General features: G+C 32.4%; 1 protein-coding gene across 1 annotated transcript in view; it reads right to left on the bottom strand.

The window, feature by feature from the left end:
• LOC129801024 (uncharacterized) overlaps positions 1–20,862 on the bottom strand; it is a 120,486-nt gene that overhangs the window by 41,564 nt on the left and 58,060 nt on the right. The window contains exons 9-12 of the mRNA XM_055845780.1: positions 7,939–8,363; positions 7,762–7,851; positions 7,021–7,377; positions 1,176–1,683 (exon numbers count right to left, since the gene is read on the bottom strand). Of these exons, the coding sequence (XP_055701755.1) occupies positions 1,176–1,683; positions 7,021–7,377; positions 7,762–7,851; positions 7,939–8,363 (1,380 nt within the window). The remainder of the gene's footprint in view (positions 1–1,175; positions 1,684–7,020; positions 7,378–7,761; positions 7,852–7,938; positions 8,364–20,862) is intronic.

Genomic DNA, 20,862 nt, shown 5'->3' with positions numbered 1-20,862 from the left:
TTGAATAATTGGGATAAATAATTCAACGAATAATTTACGAATTATTACTTTTAGTAAGTAATAATTTATTAAATATTCATTCTAAAGAAAGCTGTATTATACGCCTAATTCTACTCCTGACTAATTCTGCCTCGGTCTTGCCTAATATTAAAAAAAAAAAAATATTTACAAAATATTTCTTTAAAAATATATCAAAAACTGTAATAAATGCAAGACCGTATTAAAGCAGACAATCGGACTCAAAACTCCAAGATCTTTGGGAAGCATTTGTCACTTAGCAGTGCCAAATCTCAAAGAACGAGAATAAATGTTGTTTTATGTAAAATAAATCAAATATTTATAATTCTATTTAAATGCAGAATCCATCATTTTAATATTATATAGGGTAAGTGTGCCAAATTTCGGTATAGTTCACAAGTCACAAGTTCAAAATGTAATATTTTTCATATAAATTGATTTTTTTTGTTAATTTTTCTTAAGGAGTGTTACTTGGAACCTTGTAGACAGTTTGTCGTCTTCATTTTCTCCAAAATCATTTTAAATGCATTTTAAAATGAATAAAAATGTAGACATAGCTTTGGTGGCCTATTTTGGCCACTTTCATTCTCATACTTCCTTGTCTGTTCCGGAATCCTTCCAAAGTCTTTTTAACATCTTCCCGTTTATCGAAGCTACATTTTCTGTTAATTTATTGCATAGTATAATCTCTATAATATGCAAAAACTAAAAATTCATGGAAATTTGAGGAAAAAAATGTGGCCGGAATTGCAAGCTGGCCGGAATTCCAAGCTGGTCGGAATTGCAAGCTGGCCGGAATTTGGTACACTTACCCTAATATAATTGCTTACTACAGCAATATAATTTTTCAGAAAAATAAGCAAATTACTGGCCAGCCGGGTAGGTCAAAGCCAAATTCTGTGAGCGTGAAATTGAATTTTTTCGGTTAATTGAGTAATTGAGGTAATTGACATAATTTGAACATAAGACTTTTTAAACCCAGTTTCTTCTTTGATTTTCTTGTCCCATTTTCTAAGAGCAATGATCAAAAAAAAAATCTCCAGCAAAATACCATTTGACGATGGGGGAATCTGAGTAAATTATCGTAATGCTAACAGTGCAATTAACCCATAAAAAGCATAAGAAAAAGTAATAAAGTTGTTATCAATAAAACTCACCCATCAGCCAATTTGCGACGTCGAGCAATCGCACTATTCTTGATAATGTTGGCCACCTCCTTGCCACCCGAACTCTCCCCATCGCTGGTGGATTTGTCCGGATCAGGTTCACCACGTACCCGGAGATTGGCCAAATTCATTCTCAGACTCCTTACATCTTCATTCTCAGTGGATTGAGGGATTTTCTGACTCTTCTGAATGTTCTCCTTTGACACACTCCTCAGTATAGCTGCCAAATTTTTACTTGGTGAGATTCCTTCCTCTGAATCACTGCTCTCTGACGTTGTTTTCTCTGGGCGTACATCAATGTTCTGAACAGGAGCTAGTATTTGAGCTGTTGCGGATTTTTTGAGATTCCCCACGGATGCATGCGTAGACTTTTTAAGACGTGATTTGAGTTCACTATTGAGATCCATTGGAAAGAGTCCAACGCATCCGGACTTGGATTTCTTGAGAATCTCTGATGGCCGGGAAAGTGACGAAGATGACGGAGAAGTCTCCGTGGCTTCTGTATTTTTTTTCAATCATTTCAGTGGACAAAAGGAAAGACACTTGTTAGAATTTTATGAAAGAAAATTGACATCTTTTAATTGAATTCAAACATGAGTCGAAGGGTTATCACATTAATTGCAATTAAAAAACAACATTTTCAGTTGTGTACTTGGGCTTCTGAATAATTGTGTGGGTGTCTCCAAGCACACATTGCAAATGGAAAAATCGTGCAGGAAAAAAAATCACCCAGAAATATGAAGCATTTACAGAAAGACGGAGAAAAAGAGAGGAACAAATATAGACAAACTACAGAAAAGCAATTAATTTTGTGATGTAGAAAAAGAAAAGAGATATATAATACATAAAACACTGAAATAAATTGTGCATAAAAGTAATGTGTACCTATGGTTAAATGTGAAAATGTTCTCAAGTTCTCTCCACTCATTCTTCTTCTCTCTTATGTACATTCTAGCTCTAGCTCTTTTCTAAATGTAATCGCAGTCTGAAAAATTACATTTGGGGGTTTTTCGGTGTGATATTTAAGAGTCTCCTGTAAATTAACCACCATAAAATAAAGAGAGAGAGAGAGTTGGATTTACAGTCTGACGGACTTTATAAAATAATAAAATTGGTCTAGCTCGTGAAATATATTCAAAGAGAGATGCTCTTGCAAAACGAGCTATAGAAAGAAAATTAGCAATATAGTGCAACTTTTGCAATGAACACGATATGTGTGGAAAATTACAAGATGCCAGAGATGCAAGTTATTCTATTTCTGCATTTTTCTAGATAGGATCAAATACAATATTATTCCTCAATCGTCAGAAGGACACAAGTGCTAAAATTATAATGATCATATTAATAACTCTAATCAGTGGCAGTTAAAATCCCCAAAGTCAAAAACCCGACAAGCCAAAACACTCTGGAGAGATAAAATCCCGAATTGGACAAAATTCTGAAAAGGTCGAAACCTCGAATGGTATAAATACCGAAAAGTCAAAATCCAAAAAGGATTAAGATCCCGAATGGGTTAAAATCCCTTTAAATCATAAATCCCTTTATCATTTTATCATTTTCCCTTTGCCAAGAATATTTAATTTGTTTTAGTTGTTTTACAATTTATTATTTCCGTTTTATCTTTATACCATTTTATAATACAGGTCGGGTGAAAAGCTCTGAGAACGGACAGGAAAAAAGGAATACATAATTCCAAAATCTTTTGTTTTCTAATCAATAATATTCTACAACTTTGACGTACTTGACCTAATTATCGTCCAATAATTCTAAACCATGGCATAAGCGTGTTTCTGGAACATCTGCAAAATATGCTTACACTCAGTCCCTGGATTATGCACATATTCGGGACCGAAAAAAAATGCGCAAAATGGCATTACGCATCGAGAAAATTTGCATACCCTCAGGGGCTTTCATTAGAAATATATTAACAGACAGTATTTTAGGCAGGAGTTCTTCAATAAATGTTTAGAATATTTAAAAATTTTACTCTAATAAAAGAAATTACAGTTTTATTCTGTAAAAGAACCACAGTGTTCTCAAATTTTCCGCGTCGCAAATTGTATACATTCTGGCGTATTTCAAAAATGATTTCCTAAATTGACTCCCAATGGTAGGCAAATTTGCATAATTGTATGTTCATAATTCCGTCAGGTGCATGATCCCAAAGTGCATAATGCAGGGACTGAGTGTATACACGGCTGATATTGTTTCTTTATTCGGCTTAAAGTGTTGCCTAAGAATAAATTTATTCACGTTTTCTGACAGATTAGATGTCTGTAGGGATCAAATCTAATTAATAATGACAGATGATCAAACAATATTCTTACATCAAATATTCAAATTTCGGATTTGTGTTGTAGCAAGTTTTTGTAAATTTTTTTAAATATGCGGCACCACTTTTTTTTATCAGATTTTTCATTTAGAATTATTTTTGCAAAATGTATCGTACTCATTGATTTGAGATGCCTATATATAGTATGAGAAATTAAACACTAAACCTACAGACCGTTTTTGGTCATTTTTCCTAGCGCACTCGGTCACGTAACAGACTGCGGTAAGGTAGTTATACTCAACAAATTGTTCTTGAAAGAAATTCTTTAAGAAATTTATAAAGTGTGATAGTGACACTGTACCGTTTAAATGTGTTAATTAAAAAAAAAAAAAGTTTTTAAACCGGTAAATTTAACCGGGTCTTGGTAGGTTTAGTGTAAACGCATAGTCACACTTGGGTCTACAGAGAGACAATAATTTAGATTTTTTCAATGATTATCGGATTGATGCGCAATTTGACCTTTGACTGCATCGATCACTTTTAGGCCTTTTAGGGCATGCAGACCACTTTTAAACTCAAGTTACCAACTGCAAATAATTGATTTTGAAAGAGATGTCCCTAGTATTTTTACGATTTTGAAATTAATTTCCACTGCCTTTAATTTTTTTTAAAAAGGACTTATTCACTGCACTTAATTAAGTTTTTCCATTTTGAAATAAATGCATTAACACACCAACTTCTATTGCCTTAAGAGATAAGAAAGATTTTCCAAATGGAAATGAAGCTTGGTATAGATCCATATTAGGAGTGATATTAATTTTTTGATCATAATTTATAATTCTCTCAATTGTTTAAGGGTGTCAATCGCAGAACGTTTCACCCGAACTCTATCATTCGGCATTTTGGCTAATCGGAACATATATCCATTACGAATTTTGGCTTTTATAAATTTCAACCCATTAGGGACCTTGGCTTTCGGGATTTTGGCTATTTGGAATTTTGACTTTCGTGATTTTGACCGGTATCTGATGAAAAAAATCCAAAATAAGCTTATTATTTACCTCAATTCTGACACCAAGATTAAGAAAATTTCAAAATTTTGGTATTTTGAAATCAAAAAATCAACGCAACGAATGCCAACTAAAAGAGTGCAAAGAAAACTACTAAATACTGAGCCTGAAGGAACGAGGATAAGGGGGTGCCCCAGAAAACGATGGAAAGAAGTAGTGGACAATGTCCTTAAACAGTTGAGGGTGCTGGGGGTGCTGGGGTGCTGAAGGGAGCCGGAGGATAGTCGCTAAGACTGGAGGAGGTTAGTGCGAGAGACCCGGTCCCTTAACAGTAGCGTACCTAAGGGGGTACGCATTTTGCCCTTATTTTTTTACTAAATGCATTTTGTACTAAATGCATTTTGCCCTTATATTTTTGCAAGATTTCATGTTGAAGTAAAAATTCCTTTAGGTGCTTTCTGAGCAGGGCAATTTCTAATTTTTAGCAATTTTTCTTGGCGCCCCTCTTGCTTCTAAAATACATTTTGTTCTTATATTCTTTCAAAATTTCGCGTTGAAAAAAAAACTTTAAAATATAAATTAAAATTGTGAAGAAAATACGCACAGCTGAAGCATAAAATGGCTCAGATTGTGTATAAAACTCGTACTGCTCAGATATTGTGCATAAAATCTGCATAGCTCAAGCATAAAACGATTTATATTGTTCTGAAAATGCTCACATCTGTTGAACATAAAACGATTAAGAAAACTGTTAAAAATTTAGATTCTTTGATTGATCTATGCAGGACTTATACCTTGACTTTTGCTCAATTTTAACCATGTCTTTCTTGAGCTGTGTTCGGCTGTGCCGGTTTTGATGAGCACTATCTTTTCAAGTCTAATTTTTATTTTTTATTGTTGATCAACATTGAGTCCTACATTCATTGAAAAGGACAGCTTCCACTTTTACGTTTAATTTGTATTAAAAATAATTAAAATTTTACCGCATTTTCAAAATTAAATGAAACCTGTTATACTCAAAAGTAAAAGTTAAATTTTTCAAGGAATATAGTACTTAATAGGTATTACTGATAAACAGTAAAAAAAATCAAAATTTCTAAGAATTGGGTTTTCCAGGAAAAACTATTTTCACATTTTTTCAAAAAGGAAAAGTTAAAAGACTATTACAAAAAAGACTTGAACATATAATCCAAAATCGAGTAAATAGTTTTAAACAGAACAAAATTACCTTTCAAATAAAAAAAGAGCAAGAAAAAATCTTAACCAATTCTCGAAATAGAGCACTTCAAAATTTTCATTAAAACTTTAAAACACACAAGTGAGAAATGAAGCGCGAGACGTCATCTTTGATACCCTTTATCTGGGCCAGGAATTTTCTTTTGGCAAAAAGAAAAAAATGTGTATATACTATATGAATGGAGACAAAGATGAATAACTTTAGGCAATCCGTAAAGGTTTTACAGAAAAAAGCTGAAGACGAGAACAAATAATATAGGTTAAAAATGTGTTTTTGGTGACGCTTGTGCTTTCGGTGTATGACTTTCCAGTACCCCACCCCACCCCCTGCTCGAACAATTTTTAACCGTGGTAAGGGCGCCTTCGCGGTACAACCGCACCCCCGTATAAGTGTCTAGATACGCCACTGTCCCTTAAAGAGACGTTACAGACACGTAAACGTTAATCAAAAAATCAAGATCAAAATGTCAAATCAGGCAATATCTTGAAATCCAAGACATAAACCGTGTTAATTTTAAGATTGACCATTCTGGAGACGTAAAATTCCTTGTTTTCTTGAAAAATTTCTAAGAACATCTCAGAGGTATTTGGAATTTTCAGGATATGGGAAGGTGGGGAGCGACTTAAATCTTTACTGCCAAATTTTACAAGCTAAATATTCTTGAGGATCAGCTTTAGTCCATTTGGGCATTAATCCTGAAGTAAAGTATACCAACCAACATTTTTTTTGTTAATAACTTTTTTTGACGAATAAATTTATTCAAATGAGACCAATTAGTAAATCGACTGAAAATGCACACTGTTTCCGGATGATTAATATTTTACGTCTTCTGTATATTATCAAAATCACTGAGAGAAATCCGAAAAAGTTGAATTAACATTCCGGAAATGTTAATTTTACCCTGCAGTATTGATCCAAAATCGGTGTAAATATTATCCTTTTTAGGTGTATTGGGGGTTAAAGCTACCCTTTTCATGTTAATTTTACCCTTAAAAAGGTGTAAAATTTACATTAAAAAATGTTGATATATTTTTACACCTAAAAAGTGTTAAAGTTATGAGGAAAAAAAGTTAATCGCACCCTCTTTTTTCTCAGTAAAGGATCCCAAGCCAAGCAGACAATTGAGGGATAATATAAATTTATCTATATTTTAAATTTTGTTTAACTCTGTTCTGGCACGAAATCTAATTTTAATACTGTAACAAGTCCGCCTTTTGGAAATCACATAATCTCTCTGGTGGCAATTTACTTGCACAAAAATATCATGGAAATGTTTATTTGTGGTATAAGGAGGAAATTGGGTGGGATTTATCGCACCTAAGACGATCCTCTCGAAATCATCATCCAAACTCGTCATCTCCTCAACTGTCACTTCTTGGTACAAATTCTCAAAGATCTCCTCGAAATTCTTCATAACAGCTTTCTGCCTTCTCACCAAATTGGCACGATTCCTGAATAAATCCTTTTTTGATTGTCTTGGCGAGATCTTTTTCGTATCATTCTTTGGGTCTTTTTTCTTAGGCACATCCCTCGATGTACTTCCATTTTTTGCCCCCAAACTAAATCGTCCAATACTTCTCATGATTGTCTGTGACTTTTTCCTTACACTAACCGTCACATTTGGCGATTTATTGAACATTTTCACCTTTTCCAACATGGAAAGTGATGAGGGTTCTTTTGGATGTTTATTTTTTTGTCGTCCGACAAAAAGAAAAGAGGATAGTGACCCAGAAATTGTGTTTATGTGATTTTTTTTTAATTGTGCGCGCGCATGTGTATCCGGGTTATTTTGAGTAAAGCAAAAACCATTTTTTTTTGTATTGTAAACCCAGGATATTTTAGTCAGTGTGAAGAAGTGTTTGTGTCGATGAAGAATTTTGAGCAAAGAAAATTAAAGAAAAAAAAAGATAAAGAAAAATAAGAAAATAAAATAAATGGAAAATGTCATTCCCAACACCAAAAAAAATAAATAAATAAAGAAAATTACATGCATGGATTTCTTCAAGGGTGCTCCTCTTCATGCAAAATTTTAATGAGATAATTCTATTTTTGACTCACCGATTTCCGTGCCAGAATCATCGGAGATGTTATTGGATCTTGAGGGTGTACCGTGATCATCCCCAGTAAATTGATTGAATGGCAAGACTCCTGCTTAACCCAAAACAACCAAAATGTCTCAGAATACAATGCAGAATTTCCCAACAAAACAAAATAATCACCCAAATATCAACTTACGTTTTCTAATTGGTGATGTTACGGGTTTTTCTGCCTCTTTCTTCCTCAAATTTTCCATCTCCTTGAACATATTTGCCTTTGCACGGACACTATTAACTCTCCCAATGGGCTTCAGTGGAGACTCCTCGGCATGCCCCGATGGACTGTCATCTGGTGAAAATTCATCTCTTTGCCGCTCCATGTCGTCCTTCTGATGCAAAAAATCTCCTGAGGACATTTCCGATGTCTTTGCTGTATGTAATCCACTGTCGCTGCTCAGAGATGTCAAATTGTACTCGCCAGATAGCGAATGCGAAGTGAATTCGGTGGTTGTGTCCAGAGACGATGTCGACACAGGAAAATCCAAACTCCTCAGGGATGATTTAGACGTGAACGATACAGCATCAATAAATGACGGCCGGAAGATGTCCAGAGTTGTCTGCAAACTGATTTAGAAAGACCGGAAATTGCATATTTAGAGATCGTTGGTGAATAATTTTTTTTTTAATTTGCATTTCTATATACATTAAAATAGAGAATTTAATTACAGAATGTTTCTTTACGCAATAAATGCAAACAAAATGTTGTAAATATTGAATATAGACACAAAAACACATATTGTTTTTTAAGTTGATATTACAAAATGTATTGTTGTTTCCGGATGTGCTTTAAAAATACAATTAAAATCACCCCTGGCGTAATTTGTCAAAGCTTTTATATTTTCAAAATTGTTATAAAATATTAAAAGGCCCTTAATAATAATTTAATAATTAAACATAGTTCGATTGTTTGTTTAATAATCTTAATATAGTATATATTTATTCATAAAAGCAGGATCATCCTTTTTACAATTGTGAAAGGAAATTAAAAAAAGCTAAGAATCAAAAAGTAAATACGGATTAGCAAATGATAAAGTACGCCAGCTAAAATAACTAAAAAGGGGTGGCAAAGTGTCCCAGGCTTTGCGAAATGCTCGAACTCGTGACTTAATTTGTGAATATGAATGAATTTTCGTTTTATTTGGAGCAAAATTAACTAAATAATGAAACTGTGGTATAGAAAATATATAAATATAATAATTTAGTACTGTATTTATCGTGAAAACAATTATGTTTCCATTTGGAGTAGAGAAAAATTTCCATTTGGAGCAGGTTTTGAATTAGCTTAATTTACCCTAGAAGGTTGAAGGAATCTGGATTATTTTTTCCAAGTCTCCACCTATTTGCTGTAGGGGAAATGCTTCTAATTTTGTCCAGTTTCTTATTTTGGACACTTTGAGGATAACATTGGACACTAAAAATAAATTGATTAAAATGATGGATTTTTATTCCAATATTTGATGAATAATGAATTCTATCTAAATATTTGTTCTTTTTGGAAGATTTTAACACTAAATACGTTAAAATTTGAATATGATTTGAGTTGAAATTGCTTTGTTGAAAATTCAGTGTGAGCAATTGCTTACGAGAAATATGACAGAACTTCGTGGCTTACTTCAGTCTTATTTAGTTTTGGTGAAGTACTAACAAAGTTTGTTCGCTGCTTTTGAGTGATATTATTGAATATTCATTGAATATTGTGTTGATTCACGTTACTGATGATTTGTACATTTGACCTGAAGTGAGATTTGCCTTGTGAATTATATTTTTCGTGTGAAAAATGGGAAATTTTTTAAGACATTCACCAGTGAGGTGATGATTCTTATTTTGGACAGGTGTTTTTCTCACGAAATTTCGTGAAGTTTTAGCTTTTGTGATGACTAGGTTGGACAAATGCCTGGAGAAATGAAGGAGCATCATCTCTACGAAAGAGATGCAGTGAGAAATGCCTTGAAAGGCTCCCGGAAAGGGCAGGGAATGAGCGAATCCGCACGTACTTGGAGTTCCGAAGTCAACTCACTTTAATGAATGATATGGAAAGTTTCTGGGCTTCTTGTGACATTCCACGTTTCCCTTACATGACCAGGAAGAGGACTTGGTAAGATTGGTTCATAAAATGAAGAACAATGGGCATCCTGTTGAGGCGGATTATCTGTCCAAATTTACAGACAAGTTGTAAAAATTAATAACCAAGTTGTCCAAAATAAGAGTCAAATTCACCTCTACATATCAATTCATTTTTAAACATATTAAAACTAATTTTAGTAAAAATGAGATGATAAATAGCTTGCCAAGTTTCTAAACAATCCTTCTGAAAAGAGAGTAACAAGAAAAGTCAATTAGTATTGAAAATATGGCACTTCAAACTTAGGATATCGATGCTTATATGCAGACTGTCCAAAATTATAAGCACTTCCCCTATAGTAAATTTTTAGGCTCAAAAATGGCGAATTTTTAAATTCTCAAATTCAATAACACTGTGCAACGATGATTTTGTCCCTGGGTTCTCATGCTATTTTTTCTATTGCTAGGGTCAAATGATTTACGAAAATACTTATCATTTTGATTTCATTTGGATTTTGCGCCTGGAATCTAGGCAAAACCGTTTATGCCGTTTTTTGATACTTGGGTGCCTATATCTCCGATTCTGCTCAACCGATTTAATTCTCACTATGGAATTATTTGTTCTCCTTTACATGCCCGATAAATCCTCTGAACATATGAAGTTCGTACAACTGACACCAGGGGCGCTGTAGTCTCAAATATGTCAGAAAACATGGAAAAATCGAACTTTTTAGCAACTTTGATCAAAAATATCTCGAAAACTAGGACTGTCCCTAACAATCTCTTTTGTGGGCTTGATAGAGAATTTAATCAGCTACATTTTCGTCCATGTGCAACTTTTCTCTCAGATTGTTTTTTAACCTCGATATTGAGGTTCAAACGAAAAATGAGCATTCAGCCAACTAAATAAAACCTTCACAATTTCGAGTATTATTGTTTTTTTTCCGCGCAATTAGGCAGTACAAACTTTTATTATATTATTTAATACTTAATTATCGATATTATGGTGATTTTTATATGACATTTTAAATTCTTAAATATTATTTTATTACTTGGAAACTTGTATAAAACTTTAACGTTTAAAAACAAGTTTCAGATTTATTTCGACGAAAATCACGTAATTAATGAGGTTAAATTTGTAGGATTGTAGATAAATGTAGGAAATTTTTTTAAGGAATTATAAAAAGAAATGAATTTAGAAAAAGGATTTTTTGCAAAATTTTCCATATGTAACTGGTATGTAAAAGGTAAAATAGATACTTATTGATTCTAAAACATAAATTTAACAAGAAATATTCTTTGAAATATTTAAAATTTTCCAATATGCAGTTAATATGCCTTTTTTGTAATAGTCTTTTGAGATTGAAAAAACACTGAAATCTTACTGATGATATTGTTTGAGTTATTACCTTGTATTATATTTAAACAGATTTTATAATGCAATAAGTATTGATAAAGTCCTACAATTGTAAGAAAAGTGAAAATAATACTCTGGGTTATCTAAACTTGAAAAGAAAAGTCAAAATGTGCGAAATAGTTAAGTTTTTCTTTAGTTGGCTGAGTGCTCGTTTTTCGTTTGAACCTCTATATCGAGGTTAAAAAACAATCTGAGAGAAAAGTTGCACATGGACGAAAATGTAGCTGATTAAATTCTCTATCAAGCCCACAAAAGAGATTGTTAGGGACAGTCCTAGTTTTCGAGATATTTTTGATCAAAGTTGCTAAAAAGTTCGATTTTTCCATGTTTTCTGATATATTTGAGACTACAGCGCCCCTGGTGTCAGTTGTACGAACTTCATATGTTCAGAGGATTTATCGGGCATGTAAAGGAGAACAAATAATTCCATAGTGAGAATTAAATCGGTTGAGCAGAATCGGAGATATAGGCACCCAAGTATCAAAAAACGGCATAAACGGTTTTGCCTAGATTCCAGGCGCAAAATCCAAATGAAATCAAAATGATAAGTATTTTCGTAAATCATTTGACCCTAGTAATAGAAAAAATAGCATGAGAGCTCAGGGACAAAAAAAAAGTTCAAAATTGTTGCACAGTGTAATTTTATTTATTTTTTATACTTCCAACTGTTTTTTAAGCAAAACCCTTTTGGCAATAAAAACTACAATACTCATTCGTAATATTTTTCATTAAAACGAAAAATATTATTAATTGGTATTGTCAGAAAAATTACTTAAATTTTTGGGTTATTTTTGTCCCTATCATTCACAGAGACAAAAAAATACACAAAATCAGACTCTGTTAGATTTTCGAAGGTTAGATGTAGGACTTTTTACTGATTTTATTTATCGGTTTCACTTTTATTGCTGATTTTCGATCAGCAAAAACTGTCTCGTCGTTAAAGGGTTAAGCCGTAATAAGTGGGTCTGGCAGGTCTGGCATATTACGTATGAATGCTGTTTTCATTCTTTCTTTTTTTTATTGTAGTTTTAATCTTCGAATTTGGACAGTGCAATATTTCCAAACAAAGGCTCGAAATCCACCCCTATCTATTTGGTCTAATGCCTAGTCTAAATTATAAATTAAAATGTTTCCTTTTTCCGTATAATGTCGTATTTTCCGTCCGTCATTTTGAGCAAAAATTTTGCATGACCTTCCGCGAATCAAGAAAACAATAACGAAATGTATTTTCATCTCTGTCGGACTATTTTTCCTAAACAATTGAAGAATTAAAGTTACTAAAAATCCATTCCCGACAGCAATTCGGATAGGAATTGCCCAGGAAATAATTATCTTAAATCACTCATTTTGCGTATGATGTATAATGGTAAGTAATGGGTAAGAACGTCGTAATGAATGGCCCAACCATTCGTAAAAAGTTGACATTCACTTAATCTAACAAATATAGCTTTATCAATACTATCGATTCGATAGTGTCGAAAAGTTATTATTCCTCCCCAGAGCTTGGTTAATTTTGTTACTAAACCCCATGTTCATGAGTTGCTAATTTTCACTTCATAATTCATTTAAAAAAAAACCTAAATACTTCAATATTATTTTCGCCATTTTTTGATCCAGAAGACCAAAGGTTGATATCTCTCACCGTTTGGCCTCTAACCCAGAAAGAGATAGATAAAAACAGATTACCGCCGGAGCGTTATTACAATAGCACTAATTTTTGCATTAAAAAATAAAACAGCTTCTTTATCCATAACACTGCATTCAAGCTTAGAAAAGCTTTCTTCACTAAGCTTTAATATGCACCTTCATTATGTGTTCGAAATACCGGCTTTTGCCCTAGACTAGACACACTTACGACTTAAACCGAGAGACGACTTAGTGGAAAATTATGGAAATGTAGTTTAATCATTATTTCTAATATAATTACGCTAAGACGTCTCTCGGCTAATCCTCAGGTCTGTCAAGGCCCTTATTCTTTAAGATCAAACCGAGGTGACGTATTTCTCATCCGATCTATGTAAGTCTAAGAAAAAGATACTGAAGTTGCCTATATAACCCTTATCATTTAAGAAAAGCTTTAAATCTGTTGTGAACCGGAAATTTCAAAATCGTTCAAATCAAGCTTTCGAGTAATGTCTCAATTTTATATATTTGCCACACATTACAGCATAACAAAGTTGTTATCAAGGAAGTAACTAGTTCATTATCTTCTGTAAAATTTAATTAAAATAATTCCAGAAGTTTACCCAGAATATTTGTCTTGCAAAATCATTAAGAACACCGTCGTAATTTTCTCATCGCACCTTTTTTTTTTACAGCTTTTCTCATAAAACACCTCCAAGCTTATGCGTTTATTTTTTTCTTCGGTATTTGTGTGAGTGTCCACAAAACTACCAAGAAAATATATTCAAATACCATCAAAATTGAAGATGATGGGAGGAAATAATTCTCCATATATCTGCTAAAACAATCTTTGAGTATATTTGCAAAACCGATGAACAACTCGTAAAATGTATGATCAAACACTTATTATATGATTTGTGCCACAAAAATTTGTTAAAGAAATTTACATGATCTGAGCAGAAATAGTGAGAATTTTACTGATAGGGACTCTGAGAATCAAATGAAGAAAAATAAATAATTTTCTTTAAACAGCACAACACACACTGACGGTCATTCGGTGTTGTTTCATCATTTTTCCCTCCCCCAAAAGAGACACAAAATAGACATTGAGTTAATTTATGACTGTCAAATTATTGTAAATCCAAATTGTGTGGGTGGACTGTGCAAAATTTACAAATTCACCAACAGTAAAAGTTGTATTTTCGAGAATGAATCTTTTTTCTTGTCTTAACAACTTCTGGGTATTATATCCACAAATGCCAAAAACACTTCTCTCAAGCGGATATATTCTTCTTCATGAGCGATTACCTCCTTCCTTTCTTCGCGTCAAACTCTCTAAGTTCTCTCCAACTTTATCTATCGTCACAACTTATTTTTCCTCCAAAGTTACGAGATAGCCAACTGTTGAGATATTTTCCTTTCTACACAACTTCTAGAGTGATCACAATTTTAAGTAACACAAAATTAGAAAAAAAAACGTCTCTCAAAATTTCAAACACTTTAGTTGAACATCCAACCCAACTTCGTCACTATATATTTTCTTAATGAAAAATGTGGGTCAATATTATCAAATGATTGCAATATGCATATTAATGGAGATGGATTGTGAAATACACTTTGTGTATTGCTTGAAAATCCCATTCAATAGACTATCATTAGTTCATAGAAACTACCACGCAAAATTTGTATTTGAAATTTGAATGAGAGAATTTAACATAATTAATAAAACCCGATGACAAAAAAGGTAACTCTCAATTTCAAAGATCTTCGCACCGCGACACTGTATAACCTCACCGACGATGATCGAGCGACTAATCTTTAAAAATATCCACAATAGAGGCACATTGCGCGGGATCCGTGCGGTTTTCGATCGACGAAAGTTCGTGAACGCCTTCCTCTCTTGCACATGAAGAAAAAAATATTTATAAAGTACGCACACGACTGTTCAAAAAGTCACACATTTACTCAACAATTCATTTTGAATAAGCTCTCTGACTGTGGCAATTTTTCCTGCCACATCGCACATTTTCAATGGAAGACGCATCACTTGATTTTAAGAAGACAATTTTCAAGATGCAGTAAGAATTCTTTAAGAATTGCACTTAATCATCTCTAATAGCATACTCTCAAGTATCGAAATTTTCCTACACAGAAAAAAATATTTTGTAAAAATGTTCGAAAATGTTTGTGAATTCCTATGGGAGAGAGTTACGAAATGCTCGTATTTCGTATAACCCACAAACAAGTTCGTAAAAGTTTGTACTTTTTTCACAAGCATTTGCTCGTAAATGTTCGTAAACACACAAAAAAAATTTTAGTAAAATTTTGTCATTTGTTCGTAAATGTTCGTAAAATGTTCGACAGGAAAACAAACATTTACGAACAAATGACAAAATTTTACTAACATTTTTTTTGTGTGTTTACGAACATTTACGAACAAATGTTTGTAAAAGTACAAAAAATGCTCGTCAAGTGATCATGTTACGAACAATGTTTATAAAAAAAGATAAACTTCTACGAACATGTTTGTGGGTTATACGATTCACGAGCATTTCGTAACTCCCCCATAGGAATTCACAAACATTTACGAACATTTTTACAAAATATTTTTTTCTGTGTATAATTCATCGCAGAACTACACAAATCATGTCACATCTAACAAAATATTAAATAAAATTGTCGTTCCTATGAAAAAGTGCAACCCTTTCGTCTTTTTAGGATTCTTAAGTACTCAAAGGAAAATAACTATACTCTAGGAAAATCTTTTGTTTTTTTTTGACTATTTAAAATCGATAAAAATCCGATTCTTATGGATTTAAATTCTAAATTATCGATTCTAAATTCCTATTGGGGACTTACAAAATGCTCGTAAATTCTATAACCCACTAAAAAGTTTGTAGATTTGTAGTTTTTACAAACAATGTTCGTAACATGATCACTTGACGAGCATTTTTTGTTCTTTTACAAACATTTATTCGTAAATGTTCGTAAACACACAAAAATTATTCGTACAATTTTGTCACTTGTTCAGAAGGTTTTGTCAGACAAACAAAAATGTTTGTAAAAGAACAAAAAATGCTCGTCAAGTGATCATGTTACGAACATTCTTTGTAAAAAAATACAAACTTTTACGAACTTTTTTGTGGATTATACGATTTATGAACATTTCGTAAATCGACAATTTTTACAATTGACAATTTACCGACAATTTTACGAAATATTTTTTTTTTTTGTAGGAGCTCGATTAATTTCTGAGATAGGGTAAGATGAGGTAATGTGGGATCATGTCTAACTTGGAACTTTGCGATTTCCTAACAGTTTTAGATGACAAAAAGAAAAAAAAAGCAGGGAAGAAGTACTGTTGAATGTAAAGTCTTGTACTTCTTCGTGGTTTTCTTTTTGTCTTTGACCATCTGAAACAGTGAGAAAATCTAAAATTCCAAAATAGGCATGATTCCATATTACCCCATCTTAACCCTAAAATATTTTACTATTCGTACTCAAAGAGACAGCGAAAATCGAAATCGAAATCGATTTTTTTATTTGCAAATGCTTTTGTGATTTATAAATCAATTTTATATCTAGTAGACCAATAAGCACCAAAAGATCATGCGAAAAACTAATTCACAGAGAGCTCTATTTCGTGAGTTCGAGCATTATTCAAAGCTGGGACGCTTTGCCATCTCTTTTTGATTAAAAAAAATCGTCAAGTTGATTTTCCTGTATATGCTGAGATTCCGATAGAGTTAATATGCACTTTACAATGTAAGGTGTTAGATGGCATATCAAATGCTTGTAATTTTGTCAAATTTGGTCAGTACAATAATAAAATTTGCTGAGTAGAATATAAAAAAAAATATGTTAGATATTTTTAAAACATAAAAGTATTTGGAAATTCTTGGAAAATACTCACTAAAAATACTCACTAGTTCGAAAAAGTCATACATTTTTTCATACAACATGTACTAGCAAACGTAAGACCTTTTTCGGAACGAACGGAGTAGAAAATTACGATTTTATGAAACATTTCTTGGCATTTAACCTATTTGCTGCTGTGGTATTCGACATAATACGCAAAATAGACGATTTTGGGCAATTGATAGTCGCATCGGCGTTGGTGGAAAGGGATTTTTAGTTACTTTAGTTCTTCAATGGCGTGAGAAAAATAGCTCGACCAGAGACATAAATACATAGTGCTAGTCTTTTTTCACGTCTCCCACGAAGTTTTGCGTAAAGACTTTGACATCACGTCGTTTTTGATAATATTTTCCTTCATTCCAAAAACGTTTAATTTAAAAACAATTTTTGAAAAATGTTGAGAGTAAACTTTATAGGATAATTAAAAATATCTAAAACAAATTGAATATGAGATAATTTTATTAATACACAACACGAAATGAAAACTAAAAATCGAGTTGCCGCTTCCATTGCAACAATCCGAAATCCATATGAGCAAGTGTGTGAGAAAACCACGATCTTGCGCGCCTTGCATCATCCAGCCACATTTTCATGCGGTGATCATCAACTTATAGACAATATATACAACACCAGCAGAGAGAATCTCTTTAGCATAACAACATAAATAATTATTTGCCTATTCAAATTATCACGACTACGTGTTGAATGCAAGAAAGGTCCGCGAATTGAGACAAACACTTGCACAAAAAATGTTTTTTTTTTTTTAAATAAATAAACAATGCGGATAATCGCAAAATTCTCGCTTGCGAATCATTCGATGAAAATTGAAAGTGAAATGGATGGGGACAGTTGCAAAAGAGAATGTGTGGAAGATCCTAAAAAGACCACTCTTGAGAACTGAGAATTTCTCCGCAGTTTGAATTTTCCGTGGAAATTCTCATTTACTATTTAGTGGTGGTAAATTTAGAAATCCATCTGGAATTCTGCCAACATTGCTCAATTTCGCCACAAATTCTCCCATTTGGATTACCATGAACTTTCTCTTTAGCTTTTTCTTGTGGGATTTTTCTGGATTTTCTCAAAACATAAAAATTCAGGAGAGTCTGGGATGAAAACTGTTGAATACAAAATAAATAACTAACTCGAATTCCAAAGAAATCATCATACAAATGTCAATGATTTTATAAAGACACAATCATAAACAGAAGTTTATCAAGAATATCAGGAAAGGAAAGAAAAGAAATAGAATGCTAAAAGTAATAAAATTACGATCCTTGACTACGGCACACCTTTTAGGTCGGGAAAATTTCATGAAGTCGAAATTCAAATCCCTGTCTTTCTCACACGCTTTGTATATGCCTATCTCATTCTCTCGTACTCTTCTTCTTCTTTTAAGCATCATAACAAATTCAATTTAGCTCAATAGAATTTGAAGTGTGAAAGAAGGGGACGGACATATACAAAGCATGTAAGAAAGACAGGGTTTCGCATTTAGACTTCATGAAATTTTCCTGATCTAAAAGGCGTGCCGGAGCCATAATCACTCCTAAAATTCACGTCCGTTCCTTTCTTAGATATTTTACATGTGTCTATCACAAACTTTCATACTCTTCTTCTTCTTTTGAACGTCACAACAAATTCAATTTAGTTTAATCCATTTTTGAAAAAAGGAGCGTAAATTTTGGCTTAGGGATCTTTTTGAAATAATTTAATTCAAAATTTGAAAATTTACATCGTTAAACCATTATTTTTCAATAATTTGTACCATTATTATAGTATTTATTTTAATTTGTAAAATTCAGTATTATTCTCATTACTCAACATAACTCATTACTTTGATATCGAATTGTTGTTTGAGATTTTGAGATTATTGAGATATTAATGATGTTAGTGATACTCAAATTATTCACCAACATAGTAAGGATTATGGAGGTTATGACGTTTAAATAATTAACTATAGTTTAATTGGTATATTTAGAAAAGTATAGTATTTTTATTATTTCGTACAAAATTTGTTTAATGTCATTAAAAAAATGCACAAACTATTTAAATCTATTTTATAATATACAATTCAGCCAATAAAAAGAAAACATAATTATGATCAGTTTAATAATAAACGTTGATCGTTAAACATTTTAAAGAAGTCGATTAATAAATCAACAATTATGCTCGGAAATGCATTTCCATCAGTTTATTTTTTATGATCAACTAATTTTATTTTTACTTCTTAAACTGATCATATTTAATTCGATTCATTTCAATATATATTTTTTTAGTTCTTGGTTGCGACTGCTGCACAAATGGAACTACATTGATATACGATTTTCTCGCATATTTCTAAAAGAAACTGGACTTTAAAGTAATGAAACTTGGCTCTATAGAACAATTGTAGAAATAAATAAAATAATTTTAAAGTCCAACTCTATTTAGAAATATGCCATGAAAGTTCGGTAAATTTCATTATAAGGGTTAGGGTACAGTAGGGTGGAGTCGTAGGCTCATAATTTTGAACAGGGTGCTTATAAGCATCAATGTTCTAAGTTTGAAATACGATATTTTCAATACTAGGGTGGAATCACCAGTTCTCGCCAGTGCCTCACTTCTCGCCAATTACATTGAAATCGCTATTTTTCGCAATTTATGAAATAAATGAGTCACAATTTTTTTGTATTGTTTCTGCTTCTACGCATAGAATCGAAAAATAATAATTATTCGTTTTGGATTCACGATTTTGATCACTTTTTAGAGCAATATTTTAAGCAAGTGCATCGAATCCAACATCTCTTACCAAATGTACTAAGTGTCGCCAAATTTTCATCAGGCCAAAAATACCTATTTGGGTAAATAATTTGTCTATTGAATATTTAATTGCACTTGTGGAATACATAAAATTTGTATTTAGTCAATTAATATTTCATTTTATATAATTTTTGTATAAAAATGAGGCATGGCGAGAAGTGGTAATATTCTGGAATTGATTTTACCACCTGTCGCCATCTCTGTTCAATAGGCGACGCTAACTTCACTTCGTACATTCTCAGTTGTCAAATCTGCATTCTTTACTTTCTGCAAAAGCCCCATAATTTGAGTTCTCAAATAAAAGTGAAGAAAAATCATTTAAAGAGAGCAATAATAAAGTGATCACAAGGAAAGAGAAATGGTGAATGTATTCTTTTCATAGCATTGCCTAAAATAACCGAGTGTGGTTCTTTTCAAGTGGGTGGCGAGAAGTGGTTACAAATTTTACAAAACTGGCGAAAAGTGGTAAAAAGTGGCGACGAAATGGTTATTTTTGCATTATTAATAAAAATCAGTTTTTTAAGTAGTCCAGCATTATGTTCTAGGATTATTGTTTTCACGTATCTAGAGCCAATACATCTAAGTAACTTTGTGTCAAATTTGACTTATCTTGTAACAAGGATTCAAAAGTTATGATTAAATGAATTTAATTTTTTCCTAAACATAACGATAGCCGGTTATTCCACCCTAAATGATTTTTTTGTTACTCTCTTTTCAGAAGTGTTATTTAGAAACTTGGCAAGCTGTTTATCGTCTTTGTTGTTACTAAAATTAATCTTAAAACATTTAAAAATGAATTGACATGTAGAGCTGAATTTGACTCAAATTTTGGACAACTTGGTTGCAAATTTGACACTTTGGTTGTAATTTTGGACAACTAATCCACCACCTCAATAGGATGCTTATTGTTCTCCATTTCAAGAACCAATCTTACCAAGTTCTTTTCCTGTTTATGTAAGGGAACCGTAAAAAATCACAAGAAGCCCGGAAACTTAATGAATGATATAATTAAAGTGAGTTGACTTCGGTACTCCAAGTACGCGCGGATTCGCTCATTCCCTGCCCTTTCCGGGAGCCTTTTAAGGCTTTTCTCACTACATCTCGTTCATAGAGATGATGCTCCTTTGTTTCTCCAGGCCTTTATACAACCTTGTGATAACAAAAGCTAAAAATTTATAACATTTCGAGAAAAAAAAACACCTGTCCAAAATAAGGAGTATCACCTCACTGGTAAATGTCTTATAA

The sequence above is a fragment of the Phlebotomus papatasi genome, chromosome 2 (genome assembly GCF_024763615.1).
Source record: "Phlebotomus papatasi isolate M1 chromosome 2, Ppap_2.1, whole genome shotgun sequence".
Lineage (NCBI taxonomy): Eukaryota > Metazoa > Arthropoda > Insecta > Diptera > Psychodidae > Phlebotomus > Phlebotomus papatasi.
Note: the sequence above shows the minus strand (reverse complement) of the source record. Positions and strands in the feature narration are given on the sequence as shown.